We start from the raw sequence: 25,967 nt of genomic DNA, 5'->3' as shown, positions 1-25,967 counted from the left end.
TCATAATTCCTTCAGAATTGTCTTGGAGAAAATAAGATAATATTTGTAAAAAGTGCTTAGCACGCTACCTAGTACATAGAAGGTCCCATAAAAATGCTTATTCCTTTTCTCTTACCCCAATGCCTCACAAAACAGCAAAAGGCATTGGAAGGGAAAATATGCCTGCAGAAAGCTTGTTGTGAAAGGAAGACAACAAATAGGTATAAGATGGAACATCTCTGCCAGTGTGCCCATAGCAACTTACTGCCTAGGACAATGTAACTACTACATTGGTAACTTTAATATCTGATATATGTTCTATGTGGGAAGTAGAAATGACATAACAATAATAGGAAATAGGAAAAAAATAACTGAACTTGGTCGAATGCCAAAACTATAAAAGGGGTGGTCTGATTGGTGCTTTACCCTAGAGCACAAGAATTTAGTACTTGTGTCTTTAAAGAATTAGTTAAAAGAGCTAGGCAATTGTGTCAGTGTGTACAGTTTGTTAAGAGTGAATTTGGCTCATCAGAGTGGATGTGTATCTAAAAGTATAAAAGCAGTTTTCAGATTAAAAATTAGTTTCCCAAATTTCTTTTGAAGTTGTTTGAAATTCAGAACACATTTTCCCATAGAAACAATGCCATAAAACAGTGATTATGTTCTAAAATTCTATTTAGGTCCTTAATGTCTTTTAAGTAATTAGATGCTATACTCTTTGGTATATTTATATCACATGATGATATAATTTCATTGACTCTGGTGTCTTTAAGAATAATGTAATTTCAACTGTATTTTTACTACAGTTTTGTCTGAAATCACAGTTGCAACTCTTAGTTTTTTGAGTTTGCCAAAAGCATAATTCATGCAGCAATATTCATTCATTCTCATTTGACAACATTCAAAAGTCAAATGTACATGTGTCAGGAACTTTTTCTGTGTGTGAACTGGTGGCCAAATTTGTTCTAAAATATATTCTTGAGTTCTCACAGTGTTTGGAGATTGTATGCTACAGCTTTATACATGTGTGTGTATATTTGTATCTACATATATTATATATATACATATTTGTGTGTATGAGAAATGAATTGAAGAATTTGTGCAGAAAAAAGAATCTGAATAATTTGAACACATGCCCAGAATGTGCACATGTGCACGCGTGTGTGTGTGTGTGTGTGTGTGTGTGTGTGTGTGTGTGTGTGAGTTAACCTCTCTGAGGATTATTACAAATCTTTACTTTCTCAGTGTTTATTTTGCTATCATAATATATTTAATTTAATATAGGTAAAAGACCCAGAAATTTTTAAGAGTACCATATACTTATAACTAATTGATGGGCTAGGATTTTGATGTCTGACTGTAGAGTTTTTGAAGGTTCCAGGAATACCTGGAATGCAAGCAAAATGTGAGATTGGGATCGTTGCCTGTTATCAAAGGGATCTACATACCAGCACTTGACTTGAAACTTTGTTTGTAGGTTATTATCCATGGCTAGAAAAAGAATTTGTTCTTCACTTATTGTATCTGCACAGTTACCCATAGACTGTGCTAAGTTTTGTGATAAGTCCTTACTCAACCTATTCCTTCTTACTTTAGTAGCAGTCATAACAAGCAAGACTTAGTGATTTCCTCAACCATGGTGAATTACAAACAAAAAATTAGTAAATGAGGGTCAGCTACTAGAGTAAACACATTAACAGCAGTTATAGGTGAGTCAGAAAAACCATAAAAACATATATACAAGAACTCAAAGAGTCTGGAACTACTTAGTGTGGAGTTGAATATCCTACTCAATGTAATGGATTCTGACTCCTATCAGTGTATTAATCAGTGGTAGATACAGTAAGTAAAATTCAGAGTGATGGCCAATAAATCATCAATCAGTATATTTTGTTTAAGAAGGCAGCAAAGTATAAAATATGTTTAGGAAAGTTGTATATTAAATGCAGGAATCAGCAAAAAAGCATACTCTATGACTTGACTAGATTGGTGATATCATCATATGAGTCCTTACTTCAGCCTAACCCATCCATGTTTTTTCAACTTCTGAGATTTTTGTCTTTGAATCTATCCAAAATGTTGGAGGCCTTTCTCTAGTCAACAAGTTAAGTCATCAAGTATTTACTAAGTGCTTACTATGTGCCAGGCACTATGCCAAGCTTAAAGATACAAAGAAAGGCAAAATACAGGTTAAGCTGGAGGTAATCTCAGGGGACAGGCTCAGGAAAGGCTTCTCACAGAAGGTAGGATTTTAGTTGAGTCTTGAAAGAGGCCAGAGAATTCAGGAGGCAGATATTAGGAAAGAACATTCCAGGCATGGGAGACAAACAACTGGCAAAAAGGCATAGAATCTAGAGGGTATATTGTGTGAAGTCAACAAGAAGGATAATGTAGATGAATTATAGTGTCTGTTGAGAATAAGAATTGTAAGAAGAGTAGGAATATGAAGGAACTAGATTCTGAAGGGCTTTAAAAACCAAACAGAAGATTTCATGTTTGATCCTGGTAGTAATAAGAAGCCACTGAAGTTTAAGGGTGTAGGAGTTGGGGGAGGGAGGAAGGCATGGTGACATGGTCAAACTTGAGCTTTTGAAAGATCACTTTGACAACTGAATAGAAGATTGATTGATTGTAAGAGAGACTTGAACTTACATAAACTGCTGCATAGTGAAATGAAGAGAACCAGGAGAATGTAACACACAGTAACAGCAATATTGTTCAAAGAAGAAATGTGAATTAGCCATTCTCAGTAATACAGTGATCCAAGACAATCCCATAGGACTAATGATGAAACATACTATCTGCCTTCAGAGAAATAATTGATAACTGTTTTAATAGACTAAAGCATGCTGTTTTTTACTTTCTTTCCCTTTTTTTCCTTTTATTTGAGTCTTCTTGTTCAAAATGACTAATATGGAAATATTTTATGTAATTACACATGTACAACCTATATCTGATAGCTTACCATCTCAGGGAGGGGAGAAGGGAAGGAGAGAGGGATAGGATTTGGAACTCAAAACTTTAAATAAAAATGTTCGCAGAGAGAGACTTAAAACAGGGAGACCAACCATAGAGCTATTGTAATAATCCAAGTGGAGTAACTAGGTGGCACAGTAGATAGGGTGCCAAGCCTGGAGTCAGAGACTCACTTGTCCGAGTTCAAATATGGTCTCAGAAATTGACTAGTTGTGTGACCCTGGGCAAGTCACTTAACTCTTTGCCTCAGTTTCCTCATCTATAAAATGAGCTAGAGAAGAAAACGGCAAACCATTCCAGTATCTTTGCCAAAAAACAACAACAGACAAACCCTAAATGGGGTCACAAAGAGTCAGACATGACTGAAACAACTAAACAACAACAATAACCCAAGCATAAGGTGATGTGGACCTGCACCAGGGAGGTTGCATTGTCAGAGAAGAGAAGGGGGGATTATACAAGAGATGTTGCAAAGGTAGAGTCTTTTAAAGGGTCCTGCATATAGCACTACAGTGCAGCAATCTTTCTGTTTTCCTAACTTAATATATGAAGAGTTCATCTTGTTTTCTGATTATATCTTTCCTAAATGATATCCCTTATGCTTCTTAAATGGTACTGTATCGTACTGTCCTTCTGTATCAAAAATGACACTTCTTATCTTTGGGAGAGGAAATAGAAGACTTGATTGACCTGTTGAGGGGAAAAGATTTACCTTAAAACTCTAAATAGGTCATGCACTTTTAGTTACTTTTTTCCAATAATACTGGTATATTTATAGTGATTCATCCATGCTTCTCTCTTGTAAATATTTCATATAGGTGGGAAAGTCAGAAGATGTTAATATTTTGTTACCATTTTTGGTATTAATAATTATAAATAGCTCCCCCAGTGCTCTCATAGTTGTTATCTCCAATATGGCTCCCCTCAATCTATGTTTGATCAAATCTGACTGCTTTTCCCATCATTGTTCTCTTTAGTACCATTTCTACCATTTCTATAGGTGTACCCAGGACTGTCCTGTTAAAGTCCCAAGTGTGGCAACTATATTGCTCTTGATGGTGTAAGAGATTTGTTATAAAAATATTTGTATATTTTTTACAATTTATCTGTTTCTTGTCCTCTTTTTATTTTCATCCTTAAGTGCCCTCATGACAGCTTTGCTTAGCTGGGTTCTTTCTTAAGCTTTCTTTAAATAAATTTTGCCAGTATTTCTCTTTATCTTTTGAAGAAATACTGCTCCATTATCTTTTTCCTTAGGATTTTCTGAACAAACTAATTTGTATTCTAAACCAATGACTTTGGCTGCCATTTTTCTCTTCTTAACAGATTAGGTGTTTGCTGGCTCAAGTGCTTAGTAGGTTCTTGGTCTCATTGTGGCAGTTGATTTGTATCAGTTAAACATCTTCATGAAATTATTATAGTCTGTATTTATGTATCTTCTTCCATCCATAGTTATTATTTTTAATCATCAGTAATTTCTTTAAATCAAGATTGAATTATTTCAATCATACACCATATTTCTCATTTTTATTCTTTCTTTTAGATTTGTACTAACTTTGATATTTGTTCTAACAAGTCATTGGCTGACTACACAGACACTGATTCAGGAATAGTTTGTACATCAGTAGCAACTCATTTTCTCTGTCAAAATATAATCTTTTCTTTCTTTTTTTTTCTGCAATGTTATTCAGCATTCATAAAGTCTAGCGCTTGCCAATTCTTTCTCAAAATATTCATATTCTACCAGCATGATGTTTCTGTGTAGTCTACAAGTCTTTGGCTTCTCTTGTTTCTGATCCATATAAAAAATGTATTACATTTTTTGCCATACTCATTTATCCCTACTTTTGCTTCAAAGTCACCAAGTATCAAAGTATATTTTGATTTAATTTGGAGAGTCATAATGAAATTTGTTGAATTTTTCTACCTCTTCGTTCTCTGCAATAAATATTGGCATGTGGCCTATTGAATACCAGCCACAATTATATTAAAGTTGATTTGAAACTTAAGAGTCTTAGCACCCTGAAGCTCCTTGTCTTCCACTTTGCTATCATCATTGCAGAGGTAGAAGGAAAGGAGAGATGGGGAACTCAAGGGAATGAGGACCATTTTGTATTTTTCTTTGTTTTATGAGTTGCCATGGCCAAAGAATTCATCACTAAGTGACCATGCCTATTGCTGGTTCTGAGAAAGCAGACTAAGCTTGTTGTCAGGACCATTATCATGGCATGCAAAAGACTCCACTCTACCTAGCAGGTAAATTGTTCAGAGTTATTGAATATAGTTATATGTCTGGGGAAATCACTCCTTTGGAGATAAATATGTGACTCTGTGCATGCGCGCAAATAAGGGAAAGAGTTATTAATGTTCAGGTAACATGTAGTTCTCATCTATTATTGGAATACATCTGGAGGTCACTTAAGAGACAGCAAAGTGGCCTTTGTACATGATTATCTTGGAACAGATTTGACTCTGTGGTTTTGCAGAGTTGGCAAATTACAAAGCGTTGTTTTTTAAGTATGAACCAAGCCAAACAATAACAGACAGCTCTAGTTTCTTCTGGAAGGAAAACATTTGTGTCCATTAGAATATAAGCTCCTTGAGGTTTTATGCTTGCTTTTTCTTTGTATCTGGCTTAGCACAGTGCCTGGTATATAGTAATCATTTAATGAATGTTTGTTGGTAGATTGTAGTTTTCAGATTAGGCTATGATATCACATAGGTTCAGTAAGTTTCTATTCGGCCAATCAACAACCATGAAGTACTTACTATTTGTCAGCACTGTGCTAGGCATTAGGGATACAAATATAAAGAACGAAATAATTTGCACTCTGAAAAGAGAGTATCTATGGGCTAAAAGTAAAGAGAGAAAATAAAAATAAATACAAAGTTAAAAGGCACTTTAGGAGGGAGAAAACTAACAGCAGGGGAAGACAAGAATGGCTTTATGTAGAAGGTGGTATTTGAGCTACAACTTGAAGGAAGAGCAGAATTCTGTAATTAAGCAGGCAACATTGATCTAAGTTCAAATTTAGAATTACTCCACTACAGATTACTCAGCCTTTCCAGCACAGAAGGCTAAAATTTGTGTTTTCCTGTCATACCCTTCAGAAACCCAGGATTATCTTCATACTACAAAAGGGCATTAGAGTTTGACTGAAGAATTTCCATAAGATCTATATACACATTGGTGCTTTCCCTGATGACAGTAGTAGAAGGAAACAGGCAGGCTTTTGCAAGTGGTAATGCAGAGTAGATACCATTACACAATTGAATGAAAAATACAGGAAATGCCAGGTTATGTTGTGTTTATTATTTGTTGATTATGAAAAATAATTGAATCAGTAGAACAAAACGTCTTACAAAGTCTTTCTTGCAATAAAGTGTCTCCTGGTCACACACGAGAATTATTCAAAGTTCCTTGAAAAATGTAACTGTAGAGATTATCTTACCTCTTTCAAGAGTATTTCTGATCATAAATATCAGGTGAAGAGTAAATCAGGGGGTTGTATATGTTCTGCACTGTCACAGGAGATCCAGCTCAGAGTTCAAGTTGAAGAAGGGCTTCCCTTTGGATGATAAAGTACTCCAGATACACTCCTGCTTTCGGATGACGTCATACCAGTTCCATCAAGCAGGATACCAGGAGTAAGGAATTCCACTGGCACATTGAATATATCTTCTATGGCAAATTTATTGGAAAATATAGATAGTGAAACCCCATCCTTGCCCATCCAATGTGACTAAGTCCATTTGAGTAGATCTATGTTGCTCCCGCAGCAGGCAGGAACTACTAAAACGTATAGCAAGTTTGCCAAGCTTCCCAATATGTGTGTGCATGTGTATGTGTGTGTGTTTTTACATATACATCAGTTATAATTCTTTTACCTTTTTTATAATTTTTACCACTTTTCCCATTATACATGGGTACTTCCTTATTCTTAGAAATGTTTGCCAGATGGTAGCCATATAGTTCATAATTATATATTTTTTTAAAAAAAGGAAATTGTAACACATATAGCTAAAAATTAAAATATTTTTGTTTAGCAATGTCAAGGCTTATACTACTATATGATGGGACATGTAGTTGTCTAGCAGCTGGCCTCCTTCTCCCTCCTCCTCACCCCCAACCATGATACCTCTGTTAATTGTTCTTTTCTCCACCTAATTGTTTATTTAATTGATGGCTACTGACCTCATTATAGGCTTTTAGCACATGGTGTTAATTGAGCCAAGAAAAGTACTACTTTTTGTCATAATTTAGCTACAAACAGTGTAAGTTAGGCACATGAGAAGAGAACAGCCTCAAGATAAGATGATGACCATATGGGCAGTGTATTATAGTGACAAGAGCACTGGACTAGATGTCAGGAGTCCTATATTCTAATCCTTGCACTGGTACCATCTTTGAAACCTTGAACCTTTAGTTTCACATAGCCTTAGGTTCCCTATCTATAAAATGAAGAGTTGGACTAAGACCCCTACAGTTGGTCAAGTCCCCTACAAAGAATGAAACAGTCTGTACTCTCAAAAAGCTTACATTCTATTGGAGGAAACCATATGTTTGAAGACACATATATGCAGATTAAAAACAACAACAAGAAGGTAATTTAATACAAAATAGGGAGGGAGAGCCTTAGTGCTTTTCAGGGATCAAGCTTAGTTTGGAAGGTAGCGCTTCAGCTGTGTCTTGAAGGAAGAGAGTAATTCTGTGAGACCTAAGTGAGGAAGGAATTCATTGCAAACTTTCAGGACAGTCAGAGTACAAAAGCTTAGAGATGTGAGATGGAGTACTTTGTGTGAAGAGTAGAGAGAGAACTAGTTTGAGCCAAAGTATGTAGGATGGGGAGAGCTATATGATGAAACTGGAATGACAAATTTGGGCCAGGTTGTGAAGAGCTTTAAAGGCTAAAAAGAGAAATACATATTTGAACCTAGAGAGCTACTTTGGAGTTTGTTGAACAGTAGAATGGAGTCAGATCTGTGCTTAAGGAAAGTTCAGGTGCCAGATATATAATTTGCTAATCATTTGCATAGAGATGATAACTGAAACTATGGAAGCTGATGAGCTCACCAAGTGAGATAACATAAATGGAAAAGAAAAGAGGACCCAGAACAGAGCATTGAGGGATGCTCCTGGTTAATGGGCATGACTTAGGTGAAAAACCAGCAAGAGACTGAAAAGGGAAGAATAGACAGGAGAACCAGGAGAAAGAAGTGTCATGGAAATTTAGAGAAAAGAGTATCTAGGAGGAAGAAGTGATCAATTAAATGCTACAGAGACAACAAGGTTCCAGACTGAGAAAAGGACATTAGATTTGTCAGTTAAATCTTTTTGAATTGAGTGTTTTATAGACATCTGAAACTCAGTGTGTCCAAAACTGAACTCATATTTCCTACCTAAATTATCCCTCTTCTAAACCTCTCTATTTCTGTCAAGGATACCACCATTCTTCCAGACTCCAAAGTTCTCAACCTCTATGTCAGCCTCAACTCCTTCTCCTTTCTACCCCACGTATCTGATCAGTTGCCAAGTTTTCTTGATTTTCTCCCTATACTGTTTCTTCCATTTGCCCTCTTCTCCCAGCTCATACCACCATGACTTTAGTTCAAAGCCTTCATTGTCCAGTTTAGTTCAATAGCCCCCAAAATTGTCTGGCTACCTCAAATCATCTCCCTTATCCAATCCATACTTCACACAGCTACCAAAGTGACTTCCTGTAAAGAATAGATCTGACTATACTAATCTGCTGCTCAGTAAACTTCAGTGATTTTCTGCTACCTCTAGGCTCAAAAAACTCTTCCATTTGTCATGTAAATCCCTTTATGTCCTTATTTCAACTTACCTTTCCAAGATTCTCACACATTTCTAAAAACTCCTTCACATACTCTGTGGTCTAGTCACTCTGGTTTTCTTGATGTATCTTAACAGCCATCTTTTTGTTTTTTTGCAGAGACTGTTCCCCATGCCTGGAATATGTTCTCTCTTCATCTCTGCATCCTAAAATCCCTAGTTTCCTTAAAAGAGCAACTCAGATGCCACCTTCTGCATGATGCTTTTTCTGGTTTCCCCCCACATCTTCTAGTACTACCTTCTTCCTCTCTCCCAAAAATTACTTTGTATGTATTTTATATGCTTGTATGTACATCTTCTCTCTCCCAATTGAATGTAAGCTCTCTCAGGGTAGGAATTTTTTCAGTCCTTTGTCTTTTATCTTCAACACCTAGGATAGTACTTAAGTACTTGGCATATGGTAGGTGCTTAATAAATGCTGATTGATTAATTGATTGAGCATAGCATGAAGATGATTCCTCAGTACTTGAAGATTATGTCAATGAAGCTTAATTACCCTAGCAAGTTCTATGTACCAAACAACAAAAGCTTTGGGCACAACCCAGACTATACTGTGTATCTGTTTTCGGATTTCTAGTTAAGTTCAGAAAGGTCCAACCTCAAACTGGCTTCAGGGTGATGCATTTTTTCAGCAGTATCAAGTCTTTAAGACTATCTACTAAAATGTAAAGGAGTTGCAATCTAAATCACAGGAGAAAGTACTCACACCTTCAAAATTATACACCCTTGACACATGTAAGTACAGTGGTAGGAATTATCAGCAAAATCTTGTTTCTGACTCCTTACCTTTCCTCTTTCATGTCAATTAAGATTTTTAGTGGGTGATATTTATGATACCTCTTTAGGCTCAAAATGTTTGCCATCTTTTTTCTTTCCTTCCTTTTTTTTTTTAAAACTTCATTTCTTGTCTACCTTGAGCTGGACCTCCCAGGTCACAGTATCACCCCCTACCATGATATTGTACCTCAAGGGAACAATCTAGTCACTTGCCTCCCTTAACTGATCTTGCTCCAGCCACAGATACTCTAGCAGTACTCATTCCTCAATGTTTAGCACACTCCACCCTCTCATACTCTCTCTTTCCTAGTTGAATTTTGGACGTCCAAGCTATTAATGTAAAAACCTTCTTGCTTGTCTCTCTTTAAAGGTGCTCACTCTCTTACTCACATCACCCTCTCAAACCTACTTTCCCCCACTCCCCGTATCCTTTTCCAGATCTGCCTACCCCTTCCACTGTGCTCACTTCTGTCTTCTGGCACTCTTCTAATGGTATTGTATCCTTAGCCACCCTTTTCCTGTGCTGGTTGGACTCCCCCACCCCTGCTGATCACTGATTGTGGTGAAGGAGTTGGGTGTACTCTTTACTTTCCATAGCCACATTTGGGTCCTCTACCACTATCATTTAGCAGCCTCTGCTGCTTTGGGATTCACACTATTCAAATTTATCTCCCAGTCCAGTTCCTGGTAATTATTATCTATAGATCCCTCAAGATCTCTTCCTTTCCTCAATGAGTTCAGTGCCTGGCTCACAGTCTTTCTTTCCACCCATATTGGGAGATTTAACATACAGTCAGTTCTGTTATAACTTGTGTTTTAAAAATGTGATTTTGTTCCTCTGCAGCTGATAATGGAACGTTTTGATATATAACTTGAATTTCGAGTTTGCTTCTGTTATTTCTTCCCCGAGAGACAGTGAGAGAACTCAGAACACTGTACCACTTCACAGTAACTCATAAAGCTATGACCTTTCCAATACTCACTTCCATAAGAACACTTCAGGTTATATTTCCAAGGTAAACTACCGTATTTATGGTATATCTTCTGGTGCAGTAGGACCCATGATTGAAGAAGGTTTGGTCTGCACTTCCTTTCCCTGCCTTGTGCCATGGTCTCCAGCTTGATTTGGCAGCCCAGGGTACAGGCCTAGTGGTAGTCTGCAGAGGTAGCTATTCTTTATTGTGGTGTTTTTGTATTAGCCATTTAACATGTATAAAACTGTGCTACCATTTTTTATTAGGTTTCTGACCTTTTTTTGTGTGTCACTGATGAAGTTTTTAAGTTGAACCTCTAACACCATTTTCCTCATAAGCTCTGTGGTTCTTGTTGAGGAATCTTGCATAGCATAGTGTTTTTTGGGAATGCATATGTTGTATTTTATCAGAACTGACTGTACATACTGATAACTCCCTCAAATGCCCTAACATCCCAATCTGCTCAATTCCCATGACCTCCTCCACCTTATCTTAACTACTAACAAGTCATACCCTTGATTTTAGCATCTCTCAAAAATATTCCACATTCATGTTTGTGAACCATGAAATTCCTTTATCTGCTTATAATCTTATCACTCTATCTTTCTCTGTATCTTAGACCCCTTTAACCCAGTTCTTCACCTGTACTGTAACTACTAATCCCTCTATCCCTCAGTTCTTTCTCAGGCTATCACTGTTGTACTGTCTATACTCTCTTTCCTTTCCTTTCTTCACCCTTTGGTGAGTCAGTTCAGTTCTGCTTATCCTCTATATAAATCCCTCACTCCCTTATCCAGTTGCTAATTTACAGCTTGCCAAATCCCAGCGTTGGATTTGTCCCACCAACTTCTACCACTGTCTTGTTAAGAGATGAGCCTTCTCCTTGCCAAGACAAAAGTCCTCTACAAGTCCCTCTCCTCTCCCCAAATTTCCTATTTCCAGAAGGGTGTCACCATCCTCCCTGCTACTCAGAGTTATAGCCTCAGTTTTATCTTTGATTACTCACTTTAACCGCACATATCCAATCAGTTTTCAAATCTTGTTATTTCATAATATCTCTTCATATTATCTCCCAAACACATCTCTTTCTCTTCACTTATACAGCCGCCATCCTGATGCAAACCCTTATCGTCTCTTACCTGGACTACTACAATAGCCTTCTAATTGTTCTTCCAGCCTCAGGCTTCTTCCCCACCCCATTCTATCTTCTACTCAATTGCCACAGTAGTTTTCCTAAAGTGAAGATCTGACTATATTGTCTCTCATTCAGCAAACTCTAATGTCTCCCTCTTACCACCAGGATCAAATATAAGTGTTGTGTGTGGCATTTAAAACCCATCACAATCTGGCCTTTTCCAACCTTTCCAGTCTTCTTACATATTACTTCCTTCCAAGCATTATTCAGTCCATCTACACTGGCCTACTTGTTCATCACACAAGATATGGCATCTCCATACTCTTTGCATTTGCACTTCCCCCCCACCCATGCATGGAATGCTTTCCGTCTTCACCTCTGTTTCTTAAATTTGCTGGCTTCCTTCAAGACTTTTCTCAAATCCCACTTGCTACAGGAGGCCTTTCCTGATCCCCTTATTGTTAATGCCTTCCTTCTGAGATAATCTATTTGTCTAGTATGTGCATCATTATTTGCTGCTTATCTACCCCCTGTCTATTAGAATATGGGCTATTTTAGTGCAGAGACTGTGTTTTTGTCTTTCTTTGTATTCCTAGCACTTACCACACAAAGTTCCTGGAACATAATAAATGCATAATAAATGTGTGCTGTGTTATTTTATAGAGCTAGAAAAATAATAACAAGATTCATTTGAAAGAACAAAAAATCCATAATATCAAGGGAACTAATAAAAAGAAATGCTAGGAAAGGTGGCCTAGCCCTGCCAGACCTTAAATTGTATTATAAAGCAGCAGTCATCAAAACTACTTGGTACTGGCTAAGAAATAGAGTGGCAGATCAGTGGAATAGGTTAGGTATGCAAGACACAGTAGTCAATGACTATAGTAATCTACTACTTGATAAACTCAAAGACCCCAGCTTCTGGAATAAGAACTCACTCTTTTTGACAAAAACTGCTGGGAAAACTGGAAAAGAATGTGGCAGAAACTAGGCATAGATCAAAATCTCACACCAATAAAGTCAAAATGGGTTCATGATTTAGATATAAAGGCTGATACTATAAGCAAACTGGGAGAGCAAGGAATAGTTCACCTGTCAGATTTATGGAGAACAGAAGAATTTATGACCAAACAGGAGATAAGAGAACATTATGAAATACAAAATGGATAATTTTGATTATATTAAATTGAAAAGTTTTTGTACAAGCAAAGCCAATGCAACCAAGATTAGGTTGGAAGCATAAAACTGGTAAAGAATTTTTACAACCAGTGTCTCTGATAAGGGCCTTATTTCTAAAATATATAGAAAACTAAGTCAAATTTACAAGAATATAAGTCATTCCCCAATTGATAAATGGTCAAAGAATATGAATAGGCAGTTTTCAGATGAAGAAATTAAAGCCTTCTATAGTCATATGAAAAAATGCTTTAAATCACTATTAATTAAAGGAATGCAAATCAAAACAACTCTGAGATACCAGGTCATGCCTATCAGATTGGCCAACATGACAAAACAGGAAAATGATAAATGTTGGAGAAGATGTGGGAAAATAGGAACACTAATTCATTGTTGGTGAAGTTGTGAACTGATCAAACCATTCTGGAGAGTAATTTGGAAGTATGCCCAAAGGGCTATAAAAATGTGCATACCCTTTGACCAGCAATAGCACTTCTAGGGCTATATCCCAAAGAGATCATAAAAATGGGAAAAGGACCCACATGTACAAAAATATTTATAGCAACATTTTCTGTGGTGGCCAAGAATTGGAAGTTGAGGGGATGCCCATCAATTGGGTAATGGCTAAACAAATTGTGGTATATGAATGTAATGGAATACTATTGTGCTATAAGAAATGATGAGCAGGCAGACTTCAGAAAACCCTAGAAAGACTTGTATGGATTGTTGCAAAGTGAAGTAAGCAGAACTGGGAGAATGTTGTACACGATAACAACCACATTGTGCAATGACTAACTTTGATAGACTTAGCCCTTCTTAGCAGTGCTGCAAGGATCTCCAAAAATCTTATGCTGGAAAATGCTATCCACATCCAGAGAAAGAACTATGGAGTTTGAATACAGATCAAAGCATACTATTTGCTCTTTTTTTCCCCCTTCTGTGTTGTTTTGTTTCCTCTTTCTCGTGGTTCCTCCTATTGGTTCTAATTCTTCCTTACAACATGAATAATGTGAAAATGTTTAATAGGAATGTAAAAATAAATAAATGGATACTGTATGATTGGCCTACTTCTCTTCTCTTGGGCGTAATAAAGGAAAAATGTTGTTATTCCACAGTGATGTTAAGTAGTATCAATGTGGTGGCAGATATGGTGGGACAGGCCTGTATCCCTGAGGGGAGGCTGAGGCTAATGGATTACCTGAATTTGGGAACTCTGAGTTTCAGTAGGTCAATCAAATGTCCTCATTAAATTTCACCAGTGTGGTAAAGCAGACTTAGTAAGCAGGAGGATTATAGGAGTGGAGGGCCACTAAATTGCCTATAAATAGATCAGCAGTTCTCCTTCTCAGTATTGGGATTTGGCCTGAGTGGTTATTGTACTTATAACCTGAGCAAGATAGGGAGATCTAGGCTAAAAAAAAAAAGTTGGGGGGAGGAGAGTGTGTGTGTAGGTTGGTTTAGGGTTGTAAGGAGGTTTCAGAAACCTTTTGACAGAGCTGATAAGGGTGAAAAAATAAAGATAAGGAAAAAAATGATAGTGTTGCATATGGTATCTGTATCACCTGGTTTTTTATAGTATTCCTGGAAGAACTGTCAAGACTTAACTTTTTTGTTTTCCATTTATGTATGTTTACAAAAGTTAATTTTACAAGAGCCAAAAGCCTTTCAAAGTTATCCCCCAAACCACACATCTCTATATAAATTGCTGTAATGCTGGTAAGGTGGATTTCTGTTAGTCAGTAATAATATGGACAATATATGATTAACTTAAATTTCTATTATTAATACAAGTAAAACAGTTTAGATATAGCTTATTTGGATATATACTACAGGTCAAACAGTGTCCTTTAAGAAAAAAATAGCCACATAAAGCAAGAAGCACATAGAATACATATAGTTCAATTAGTATATTTAGCAAATTCAACAAACATTCATTAATTACCTATTATTTGCAAGGCATTGTACTAGGCACTAGAGATATAAGGATGAAAATGAAAAATAATCCTGCCCTTAAGGTGCACTTACATTCTACTGAATCATCAAATTGTTTATAGGGTCTGAGGCACCCCCATCTCATCCAATAATACATTCTTACCAAGCAATATGATATAGGCTCTGATCGAGGTCATCAGAAAGTTTATGGGACCACAGTTTTACCTCTGCCCCCATGTCTTGACCCTTCTGGAGTTAGTTACAGATAGAAGAGAAAGAAGCAAAGATACATCTCTATTCTGGTCTTCCTTGTCTAAGAGCTGTTCCATAGTTAGGACATATGTCAGTTAATAAACATTTATTAAGTGCCTACTGTGTGCCAGGCACTATGCTAAGTTCTAGGGATGCAAAGAAAGGCAAAAGACAGTCTTTGTTTTCAGGGAGCTCACAATCTAAAAAGAGAATACAACACATAAAAAGAAGTTGGGGAAGAAGAAGGTTGGATACTCCCCATGAGTCCAGGTGAGCAGCCAGCTGTGAAACAATGAGGTGTCTCCCCTGGGTTCCCTCCTTAAATAGAGGATCTGGGAAGAGCTCTCCAAGGTCTATCCTTCATCTTCTCCAGTCAGAGGGAGGTAGGATTCTAATTGGGAAGGTGATACTGAGGAAGTATGAGTTTCGAAGTTGATGTGAAGTTTCAGGAGAATGAATTTTGGAGGCAATGATGACGTCCAGGTATACGGCCAGGTGAGAAATGATCTAGTAGCAGAGTGACTAGGGGACGCTTAACAAAAAGGGGACGACCAAAGGTACGTGTTTTTTCCCACTTAGGCAGTAACCAAGATAGTCTAGCTATGTTCATGATCTTTTTTATCTCAAAATCTGGTAGCAGAGAGAAGTGTTTTCACTAGATAGAAAAGAAAGCAGAGGCAGAAGGGGGAGGAAGGGAGACAATCTTGCTAGGATCCAAGAGGTTACATTTCCAAGTATCTATCCTAGCAAAAATGTTAGGTCTAGGGAGCCAGGGAGCAGCATCCCTGAGGCTATGCTTTTCTGCCTTGTAGAGCTGAAGTCTGTTTAAGTCCTGTATTTCAACATAAGTATTATGAAGGGATTATTCTGTATTTGAAAATTGATTGTTTTTGTACTATTTTCAACCATACAGCATTATCAGGAAGATTTTTTTCTTAATGGGTAACAAGAAGCAGCTGGGGAGTCATTAAACAACACTGCTCAGTTTCCAAAATGCAACCTAGTGCATTCTCATTCTTTTATTCTGGGTCCAACTCATCCTCTACCTGTGATTCCTGTCCCAAATTTACTAATACAGGGGTTCTAGGATTTCCAACTACATGTTATCCAGCAGTAGGGAACCTGTGGCCTCAAGGCCTCTGAGTGCGGCCTTTTGACTGAGTCCAAGTTTTACAAAACAAATCCTTTTATTAAGGGGATTTGTTCTGTCAAGTTTGGATTCAGTCAAAGGACCACACTTGAGGACCTAGAGGGCCACATGTGGCCTTGAGGCTGTAGGTTCCACACTTCTGGTCTAGACAATATGCATTTTTCATTCAATCGGTTTTTCTTATATGGATTGTTAGCTTTATCTTTTGAATTTCATAGCTTCCATTAAGAAGGCCCTGTGATGTTTTAGGGCTTGATACAACTAGCCACAGTATCATTTGTGACTGACTCTAGAGTTGTGAATCATGAAACACCACAAACCTCAAAGAATCAAAGTTGTGGGTAACCTACAATCGTTGAAGTACATAGTGGTCACAAGTAGGCTATAACATATTTCCAAAAATTACATTCAAGAAGTACGAGTTCGTTTGTTGACAAAAATTTATGACCAAAAGAGGAGACGAGCAAGTCTCGTAGTTTGTAGTAAGAGTGAGAGATCACAGAGGTAGATTCTATATATTGTACTGGTACCCACAAAATACCAAAGGGAAAAACATCATTTTAATAGATTGTTTGTGGGGATGTGTGGGAGAATATGGGAAAGAATCACATGGAATGAGAAGGAATGTATGGATTAGTCTACACAGCTGATATCTTGGATCCATTGAAGTATTTGAAGAATTTATTTCAGGATAAAGTTTAGAAATAATACATGTATATACATGATTGCCCATAATAGAACGTTGCTGTTAAGATTTAATTTTATTGAATTCTGCAGTTTATTTTAAAATATGATTATAATTTTAAAAAAACCTGTTAAACCATTGTTAAATCAATTCATTAAAATTTTAAAAATCAAAACATTTCACTCAAAAGATTCCTTTTTAGTTACGCTGCAAATAAGTTAATAAAATTTTATTTTGTCAGTGACAGTTCCTACAAAGTCATGTAATTTTTTTTCAAGTTCAGTGCACAAATGCTTTTTTAGATATAGTTAGATTCTGATGTTTTTTTATTACTCTTGGTCTACAGATTTTTCAACAGATGCTCTATTATCTCTACCCTGGCAGTGGATTCACCAGTTAGTTAATCACTTACTAAATAATACTTGCTTCTGCTGAAGAAGAGCAAACTTTAGTCAGACAGAACTGTTGCTGAAGGGAGGGGTGGAGAGAGAGAAGGTATAAACTATTTTATCACTGTGAAGCCAAAAATTTTGTTCATTAGCTTTTCCTTTAATTATGTGTGAACACAGTATATATATCTCCAACGGTTTTATAGCAAGCAGTGCTTGCTCTTGAGTAATTTATTTAAAGCCCCGACTAAAGTCACTCACACATAGTTATCTGTACTAGGAGCTATGGGAGGCAGCCAGAGTAGAGGAAAGAGCACTGAACTTGGGTCCAAAAGACCTTGCATTTGAATTCTGGATCTTCCTCTTACTTTCTAGATGATGTTAGGGAAGCCTGGCAGCTTCAATTGCCATATCATGAAAATGGGAATAATATATTAGCAAGATCATGTGGTTGTTTTGGGGCTGAAAATGAATAATTGATGGAAAATGTTTTGTAACCATAAAATGCCATGTAAATATAAGCTATTGGTGTTATTACTATGGTATTGTTGGTGGTCAGGTAAGATCCTCTATTAGAAAGAGGAATGAGCTTTTTGCTTCTGGAGTAAACATGGATAAGGTTTACAAGTATCCTAAGACAGATTTTGAACCTAGATTTGTGTGTTTCTCTACCCTGACAATAGCTAAAATGATCAGTCAGTGTTACTATATATGCTGTTGCTGTACAGCAAGGAATTGACCAAATTGGAGTTTCATCTGATGGATCTCCTTGACTTTTCATACACTATCCCTATACATTAGCATCTGAGCTTATTTATCTCTATTTATCCAACGTAGGGGACATGCAGTATCATTATCCTTCCCCCCCCCCTTTTTTTTGTTCCTTCTAGGATTATTGGACTAGTAATATAGATCCTTCTTACTTCTCTCCCCATGATCCCATAAAATTGTTTGATCATATTAGAGTTTTACAACTCTCTCCACCCTTCTCTGGCACATCTTGCCTTCAACAAACAGTAACGTGAGACTTTTCCCCTGAAGAGTGGTAGAGATCATGCCATATACTGTATGGTATGTGAAATCCAAGAGTCAAAAAGTATTGAGTAAATTCAGTAAATTTCAGCTTTCATTTCCATCTGACAAGCTCTGGGGCATGCAAATAAAGGAAAAAAATATAGTGCCTGCCCTCAAGGAACTCATATTCTAGTAAGGGAGGCAACATGAAAATATATATACAGAGTAGATGGAAGGTAATCTCACAGGGGAAGACACCAGCAGTAGAGGGATGAGGAGGGTAGACCAGGAAAGACCTCCTATAGAAGGTGGGATTTGAGCTGTCTTGAAATAAGCCAAAAATTAATTAATTTAATAAATGAAGGGCCAGTCCCCAAATTAGTAAAAATATTTGATAAGACTTAACTTCTTTAACTGTAAAACTGATTTTTAATTAGCACTGAATAATCCTTCATTTTTATAATTTAGGAGCAAGATAAATGGCTGGTAAGTATTACTCCTTTTTCACTTTTTTCATATGATTATATCAGTCTTTTCACTGAAGCTGTCAAATGTTATGTATTGATTTGTCATTAACATTGCATTATAGGGGGCAGCTAGGTGTTGCATTGGATAGAGCACTGACCCTGGAGTCAGGAGGACTTGAGTTTAAATTTGCCCTCAGACACATAATACTTACTAGCTGTGTGACTCTGGGCAAGTCACTTAACCCCAAGTGCCTCACCAGAAAAAAAATTGCATTATATATAATAACTTCTAGGCATATACTGGGCTACTAAAGATGAGTCTTCATTTATTAATCAGTCAGTGAACAAACATTGAATAGATGCCTGTTATGTGCCAAACAAAAGCACTAGGCACTGAGGAAACAGACAAAAATAAAACAGTCCCTATCTGCTGAGAGTTTGTAATCTAGGGGGAGAGACAATATGTAAAAAACATGTGTCTATACATATGTACAAAATAGTGTGTGTGTGTGTGTGTGTGTGTGTGTGTGTGTGTGTGTGTGTGTGTGTGTATGACAGTGTGTAAGTAATTATATTGGGAAGAGAGTTAAGACACTAGTAGTCAGGGAGGATTAGGAAGGACTTCTTGTAGGACCTGGCACTTGAACTGAACTATGAAAGAAGCAAGGGATTCTGAGAGGCAGAGGGGAGGAGGGAGAGCATTGTGTTTATTGGGAGAAAGCCTTTGGAAAGACATGGAGATGGGAGATGGATTATTATCCATTTCAATGTCATTGTGAGGTACAGCAAGGCCAGTTTAATGATCATAGAGTGTGGAGAGAGGAATGTGGAATCAAGTTGGAATGATAGGTGGGAGCTAGTTTGTGAAGGGCTTTAATTGCTTAGCAGAGGACTTTGTATTTGATACAAGAGGTAATAGGGAGGAACTATCTGAGTTTTATTATTGAACAGGAAGGTGATATAATCAAGCCTGTGCTTTAGTAGTATTCTTTTGCAGCTCTATGAGAGGATGAGTTAGAAAGGGAAGAGACTGACTTTTGCACAGGCAAGGTGAGATAAAGGCCTGAGCTAGGCTGGTAGCCATATGAATGTAGAGAACGAAATGAATAGGAGAGGTGTTGTGAAGGTAGAATTAACAAGAGACAGCAACTGGGGCTGGTAGGTAGTGCAATGGATAGAACACCAGACTTGGAATTAGGAGGACCCAAGTTGAAATCCAACCTCAGGCACCTACTAGCTGTGTGACCCTGGGCAAGTCTATTAACCCCAATTGCCTCAAAAGAAACAACAAAAAACCCCCAACAAGATAGAGCAACTGATTGTATGTGTGTGGGGTAAGAATGACAGTGAAGGGGCAGTTAGGTGGCTCAGTGGATAGAGCTCCAGCCTTGGAGTGAGGAGGACTTGAGTTCAAATCCAACCTCAGACACGATACATACTAGCTGTGTGACCCTGGTCAAGTTACTTAACCCTGATTACCTAAGCAAAAAAGTGAAAAGAAAAAAAAAGAGAGAGTGAAGAGCCAAGGATGATTTCAGACGTAGATGACTAGGATAGTGGTCCCCTCAACAGAAAGGGGGCATTCAGAAGGGAAGTGGGACTATGAGGAGGGATAAAAATTTATTTTTGTATATGTTGAGTTTGAGATCTCTTTGAGACATCCAGTTTAAAAGTTCAATGGTCAATCATTGATATAGGACTATAGCTTAGAAGAGGAAAAACTAGAACTAGTTATCTAGATGTGGTAGCCTGTGTATATATGATCATTTGAACCTATGAGAGTTGATGATGTCACAGAGAGAAGAATGTAGACAGAAAAGAAAAGAGAGCCCAGGAAAGAATCTCAGAGTATGGCTATTATGATACATGGTAATAGTATATGGAAGATAATCTAGTAAAAGAGTCTAAGAGCTTTCAGACAGGAGAACCAAGAGAACAGTCACAAAATCTCCTGAAGAAAATATCCAGGAGGAGAAAGTAATCAACTATGTAAAATCCTGAAGAGGAAGTCAAGGATGAGACTTGCAAATGACCAGAAAATTTAGCATCATATGCAATATATTCTTCCTCCTTTTATAAGTCGTTTCTGCTTGTAAACTGAGGAGAGTAATAGCATCTGTTTAAGTTTCAACTATAAAAATTTGCCTCCCTTTTTCAGTTTAGTCCCTTAGTGCCCAGTAGAGTTGACAGAAACCTTATCAGTCTTTTCTGTGTATGGCCTTCTTTGTTTTGAAGACCATTTCAATCAGCTTGGCTGTTACTTTTTCATAAAATTAACAGTTTTAAAGAACTAGTACCATCTTTCTTTTAGTGTTCATGTAATGTTTTGTTTGTATTTATCACATGTGTTAATGTCTTGGTTTTCTTCCTGTGGTATTAAAACACTCAGCCTAAGTTTCCATGGTTATTCTTTCCATGACTAGCATAGAAGCCATAAACAAGATGATAAAATACCAAGGTAGCACAAGAATTTTAAGTTTAGTGATCCCATATTTTAAGCAGTAAACCAGGGCACTATTTGGTAATTGCTTTTCCTTTCTATATATTGAACATCAACTATAGAAATAATAATAAAAATATTCTTCTGGCACTTAGAGCAGGCTAGGATGTAATTAGAAAGTGTTCAGTACTCAACATGTTATTTTCTTTAAAAATTTTTTTTCATTAATTTATTTTTAGTTTTCAACAATCACTTCCATACACTTTTGAGTTTCAAATTTTTCTCTCCCCCTCTCCCTCTCCAAGACGATGTGCAATCTGATATAGGGTCTACATATACATTCCTATTAAACATATTTTCACATTAGTTATGTTATGAGGAAGAATTAGAACCAATAGGAGGAACCACGAGAAAGAGGAAACAAAACAAAACAGAAGGAAAAAAAAAGAGCAAACAGTATACTTGGATCTGCATTCAAACTCCATAGCTCTTTCTCTGGACATGGATAGCATCATGAGACTTTTAGAGATCAACATGTTATTTTCTTTTTTGTTTGTTTGTTTTTGTTTGTTTATTCGTTTTTAGGCAATTGGAGTTAAGTGAAATGCCCAGGGTCACATAGCTAGTAAGTGTCAAGTGTTTGGTCTCAGGCCAAATTTGAACTCAGGTCCTCCTGACTTCAGGGCCAGTGCTCTATCCACTGAACCACCTAGCTGCCCCTCAACATGTTATTTTCATGAAAGTTGTACATCTACCAAATGTGCACATTGGGCATAATGTATATTTCTGAAACTATTTCAATATATTTTATTAAATAATTTCAAGTATATTCATCTCTTTATTGGTTATATGAAAGGGTAAGTTGAATAAAAATTCTAGAAATAATCTTATCTATACAATTAACTTTTAAAATTAAGAACCTGACCTCTCATATCAGATACTTAATAAATATTTATTAAAATATAGTTAAGAATTGAGGTTGTTTTTTGTCACAGCTGGAAGGACAGCATTGCAGGCAGGAAAATCATGGGCAAATGTCCCAATTCTCCAAGCAGTTCTCTGAAATTGTAACAGATGAGTTGAAGGAGTTGCTATATAAGTTTCTATGTAATCATAGATGTGGACCAAAAATAATTATTAAGGATCATTCTGAATTATTTTTAAAACTATAAAACAATTTTCAATTACAAGAACACTCTTTAAAAAAATATTTTAGTCAAAGGCTGTGAACAAGTAATCTTTCAAAAACTGTTGCAAACTATTAACAACTATATGGAAAATTGTTCTAAATCACTAATAATTAGCTTATTTTACAGAGGAGGAAACCAAGGCAAACAAGGTTGAATAACTTGCCATGGGTCACATAGCTAGCAAGTGTCTGAGACCAGATTTGAACTCAGGTCCTTCTGACACATCCAAGGCCAGTGTTCTAGCCACTGTGCCACCTAGCTGCCCCTCCCTTTGCTTTTTAAATGAATAAATTACAAAGCTATTTTATTTTTACCAAAAAAGCTACTTCACAGATAATTTGGGGCTCCTTGTTCTTCTCTTTAAAAAAGATAAATTAGACTAGATTATGGATTATTAACTTTTTTGTGTATCACAGGCCCTTTGGGCATTCTGGTGAAGCCTGTGGACTCCTTATCAGAATAATTTTTTAAATGCATAAAAAAGAATACATAGGATTTAAAAGGAAACCAGTTATACTGAAATACAGTTATCAATATATATTTTTTTAAATTCATGTATTCCAAGTTAAGAATCCTTGTATTAGTTCTCTAAGAAGTCCCATCTAATCCTAAATCCTCTGATCCCATGTATATTCTGAGCAATTGATGATAATTTGGGAATACATTTTAATTTTACTATTAAATTATTTTTTTTCTGTTTTATGTTACTTGGTCATATTTAGTAATTGAATCTAGTAAAACATTTATTTATGCAAAAAATTTCATGTAATCATTTATCATATATCATTTAATATGTTCTAATGTTAGTTGTAAGGAAAAAACACCTCTAAAGTTAGAATTGTGAACTTGACTCATTTCTTATTCAAAACACTGTTGAAAGTAAAAACGAATGTATTGTGTTTCCTGTGTTCCTAATAAGTTAGCACAAGCTCAAATTATTTGTGGTTACGTCTTTGTTAACTTCTTTAAACTTCACTCACCCACCGTTAAAGAAATGGGCATATACATTGCAGCTAATCAGATGTTGAGATTGTGTGGTTTCCTTTCCTGGAACAAAAGAATCTTTCTTTCAAAGAGAGGAGACTGACAAACCCAGGAATTATATGAATACATTTACAAAACACTTTTCACACAAATAGAGTCATATCTAAATAATCGGAAAAATATCAGTTGCTCATGGGTAGGCCGAGCTAATATAATAAAAATGACAATTCTACCTATGCTAATTTGCTTAATGTCATATCAATCAAACTACCAAAAATTATTTTATACAGTTAGAAAAAATAATAACAAGATTCATTTGGAATAAGAAAAGGTCCAGAATATCAAAGGAACTAATGAAAAGAAATACTAGGGAAGGTGGCCTGGCCATTCTCATTCTTAAATTGTATTATAAAGCAGCAATCATCAAAACTGCTTGGTACTGGTTAAGAAACTGAGTGGTGGATCAGTGGAATAGGTTAAATATGCATGACACAGTAGTCAATGACTATAGTAATCTACTATTTGATAAACCCAAAGACCTCAACTTGTAAGATAAGAACTCACTCTTTGACAAAAACTGCTGGGAAAACTGGAAAAGAGTATGACAGAAACTAGTCATAGATCAGAATCTTACACCATATACCAAAATAAAGTCAAAATGGGTTCATGATTTAGATATAAAGGCTGATACTGTAAGCAAACTGGGAGAGCAAGGAATAGTTCACCTATCAGATCCCTTTTAAACCAGATGATTCTAGCATAGCATACCTGTAATATCAAAAACCAACATAAAATCTCACCTGAATCCTCAAATATTATCTACTTAAGAAAGGATGATCATATATAATATATTTCTCCATTCCTTTTTTAGATAATGTATGCTGAATTTAAGCACAGTATGATAGGAAGCTATCGTAAGCCGCCAGATAAAATAACTAACCCTTCAGTTGCATACCGTGAAGCAGCACCTCAAGATAATCTGCCTAAGAAGTTGGAGCCCCTTTCTATTCCAAACAGCCATGGTAAGGCCAATGTAATTCTTCATTGTATATTATTATGTCTTATTATATATTATATTATTATATAATGTATAATATGTAATATAACATCTTATTATGTTATATATATTATTATTATAATGAAATAAAACATTATACATGCTTGCGATAAAGCAGTGTTTCCAAATTCCTGACAGATATTATACTTAAATTCATTTAAGCATGAATTTCCCAAAATCATGTTATTCTGTATTTTTCATAGCATTTTGTTTATGTGTTTTTAAATAATGAGTAACTATAATAATAAACAACGAATCATTTTTCTGTGATAGGGTTATACTGAAAGTTTCAGAAGTTTAATGTAAAAGCAATATAAGAAATGCATGGATTATTATTATTATAAATCAGTGTATTTTGACAGTGATTTAAAATCTTTCAATGAGCTGACTGATTTTCTTTATCTCTCTTTAAAATACTTCCAACATTCTTCAGAATCTTTGCTTATTATTATGGATGTGAATTTAAATTATTAAATATAGTTTAATAAATAAGAAATATTAAGTTTAGTGGTAATTACCAAGAACTGTAGTCTATCGTGAATATTCAAATGCTAGAAAACACCAATGAACATTATTGGGTAGCAGTCAAATAACATAACATTCATATTTCCTAACATGGTTAATTATAGTACATAGAATCACACGTTGAAATTGGTAATTTTAGGACCCCCAAGGTACAGCAGTGAGGGAGTTTGAATAGCAGAGTTAGGAGGAATGGGAAAATGCTGGGAGAAAACGGTCAGTGAGCTTGTATTGGAGACAAGTTCCATGATTGGCTGCTGTAGGGAAGGTAGAATGTAACCTTATTGGTTGATTACACACCTTCTGAGGTTAGTTCGCCTCATTCTTGGGGTCAGACTACTTTTGGAGACCACTGTTCTGGAAGGTAGAGAATATGCTTTGTTTTTGTTCTGTTTTGTTTTTGTTTTTAGAAACTCTGCTTTGGGAAAAGATTATATCATACGTATTCAAATCAGATATAGATTGGAGACAATATTATATATTAGAGTTATATAAGTATAATTTAAAAATTAGACAATATAATCTCTTGGCAGGAACACTGAATTTGGGGTCAGAATATCCAACATTGAGTCCTGAGTATGTCATAGGAGCTCTACGAACTTTCTGAGCTTCACTTTCTTCACCTGTAAAATGGAGATGATAATTCTTAGACTATCTAATTCAAAGAACGGTTATGAGGATAAAATGAAGTCATATGTGTAAAGTGGGAACCTAAAAGCCACATAGAAATGTGAGCTGTTATTTTATTTTCAGTATATTTCTTCATAGAGGCAGCATGAAGTAATGAATAGAGAACTGACCTAGCAGGCAGGAAGACCCAAGTTCAAGTTTCACCTCTGACACGTTCGGATTGTCTTCCTTTGAAGCAAGTCACTTAACCTCTCAGTGTTCTAGGCACCTCTTTAAAACAATAAGTTGCAGGGGGCAGCTAGGTAGCACAGTAGATAGAGCGCCATCCCTGGAGTCAGAAGGACCTGAGTTCGAATATGAACTCAGACATATGACACTCACTAG

At 36.2% G+C, this 25,967-nt stretch overlaps 1 protein-coding gene across 5 annotated transcripts in view; it reads left to right on the top strand.

Annotated features, from left to right (window-relative positions):
- Positions 1–25,967, top strand: part of CEP57L1 (centrosomal protein 57 like 1) — a 63,374-nt gene that overhangs the window by 18,199 nt on the left and 19,208 nt on the right. For 3 of the 5 annotated variants that reach the window (XM_021008217.2, XM_021008215.2, XM_021008218.2), the window contains exon 2: positions 24,246–24,396. In XM_021008217.2, the coding sequence (XP_020863876.1) occupies positions 24,249–24,396 (148 nt within the window). In that variant the 5' untranslated portion in view covers positions 24,246–24,248. Of the gene's footprint in view, positions 1–6,486; positions 6,604–18,761; positions 18,780–24,245; positions 24,397–25,967 lie in introns of all 5 variants that reach the window. The other 2 variants (XM_078155200.1, XM_021008216.2) reach the window with 2 other exon arrangements.

Source organism: Phascolarctos cinereus, unplaced genomic scaffold (assembly GCF_003287225.1).
Source record: "Phascolarctos cinereus isolate Bilbo 61053 unplaced genomic scaffold, phaCin_HiC Scaffold_5;HRSCAF=322, whole genome shotgun sequence".
In the NCBI taxonomy this organism is placed as follows: Eukaryota; Metazoa; Chordata; class Mammalia; order Diprotodontia; family Phascolarctidae; genus Phascolarctos; species Phascolarctos cinereus.
The sequence above is the reverse complement of the archived record's forward strand: the minus strand, read 5'-3'. Positions and strand labels throughout refer to the sequence as shown.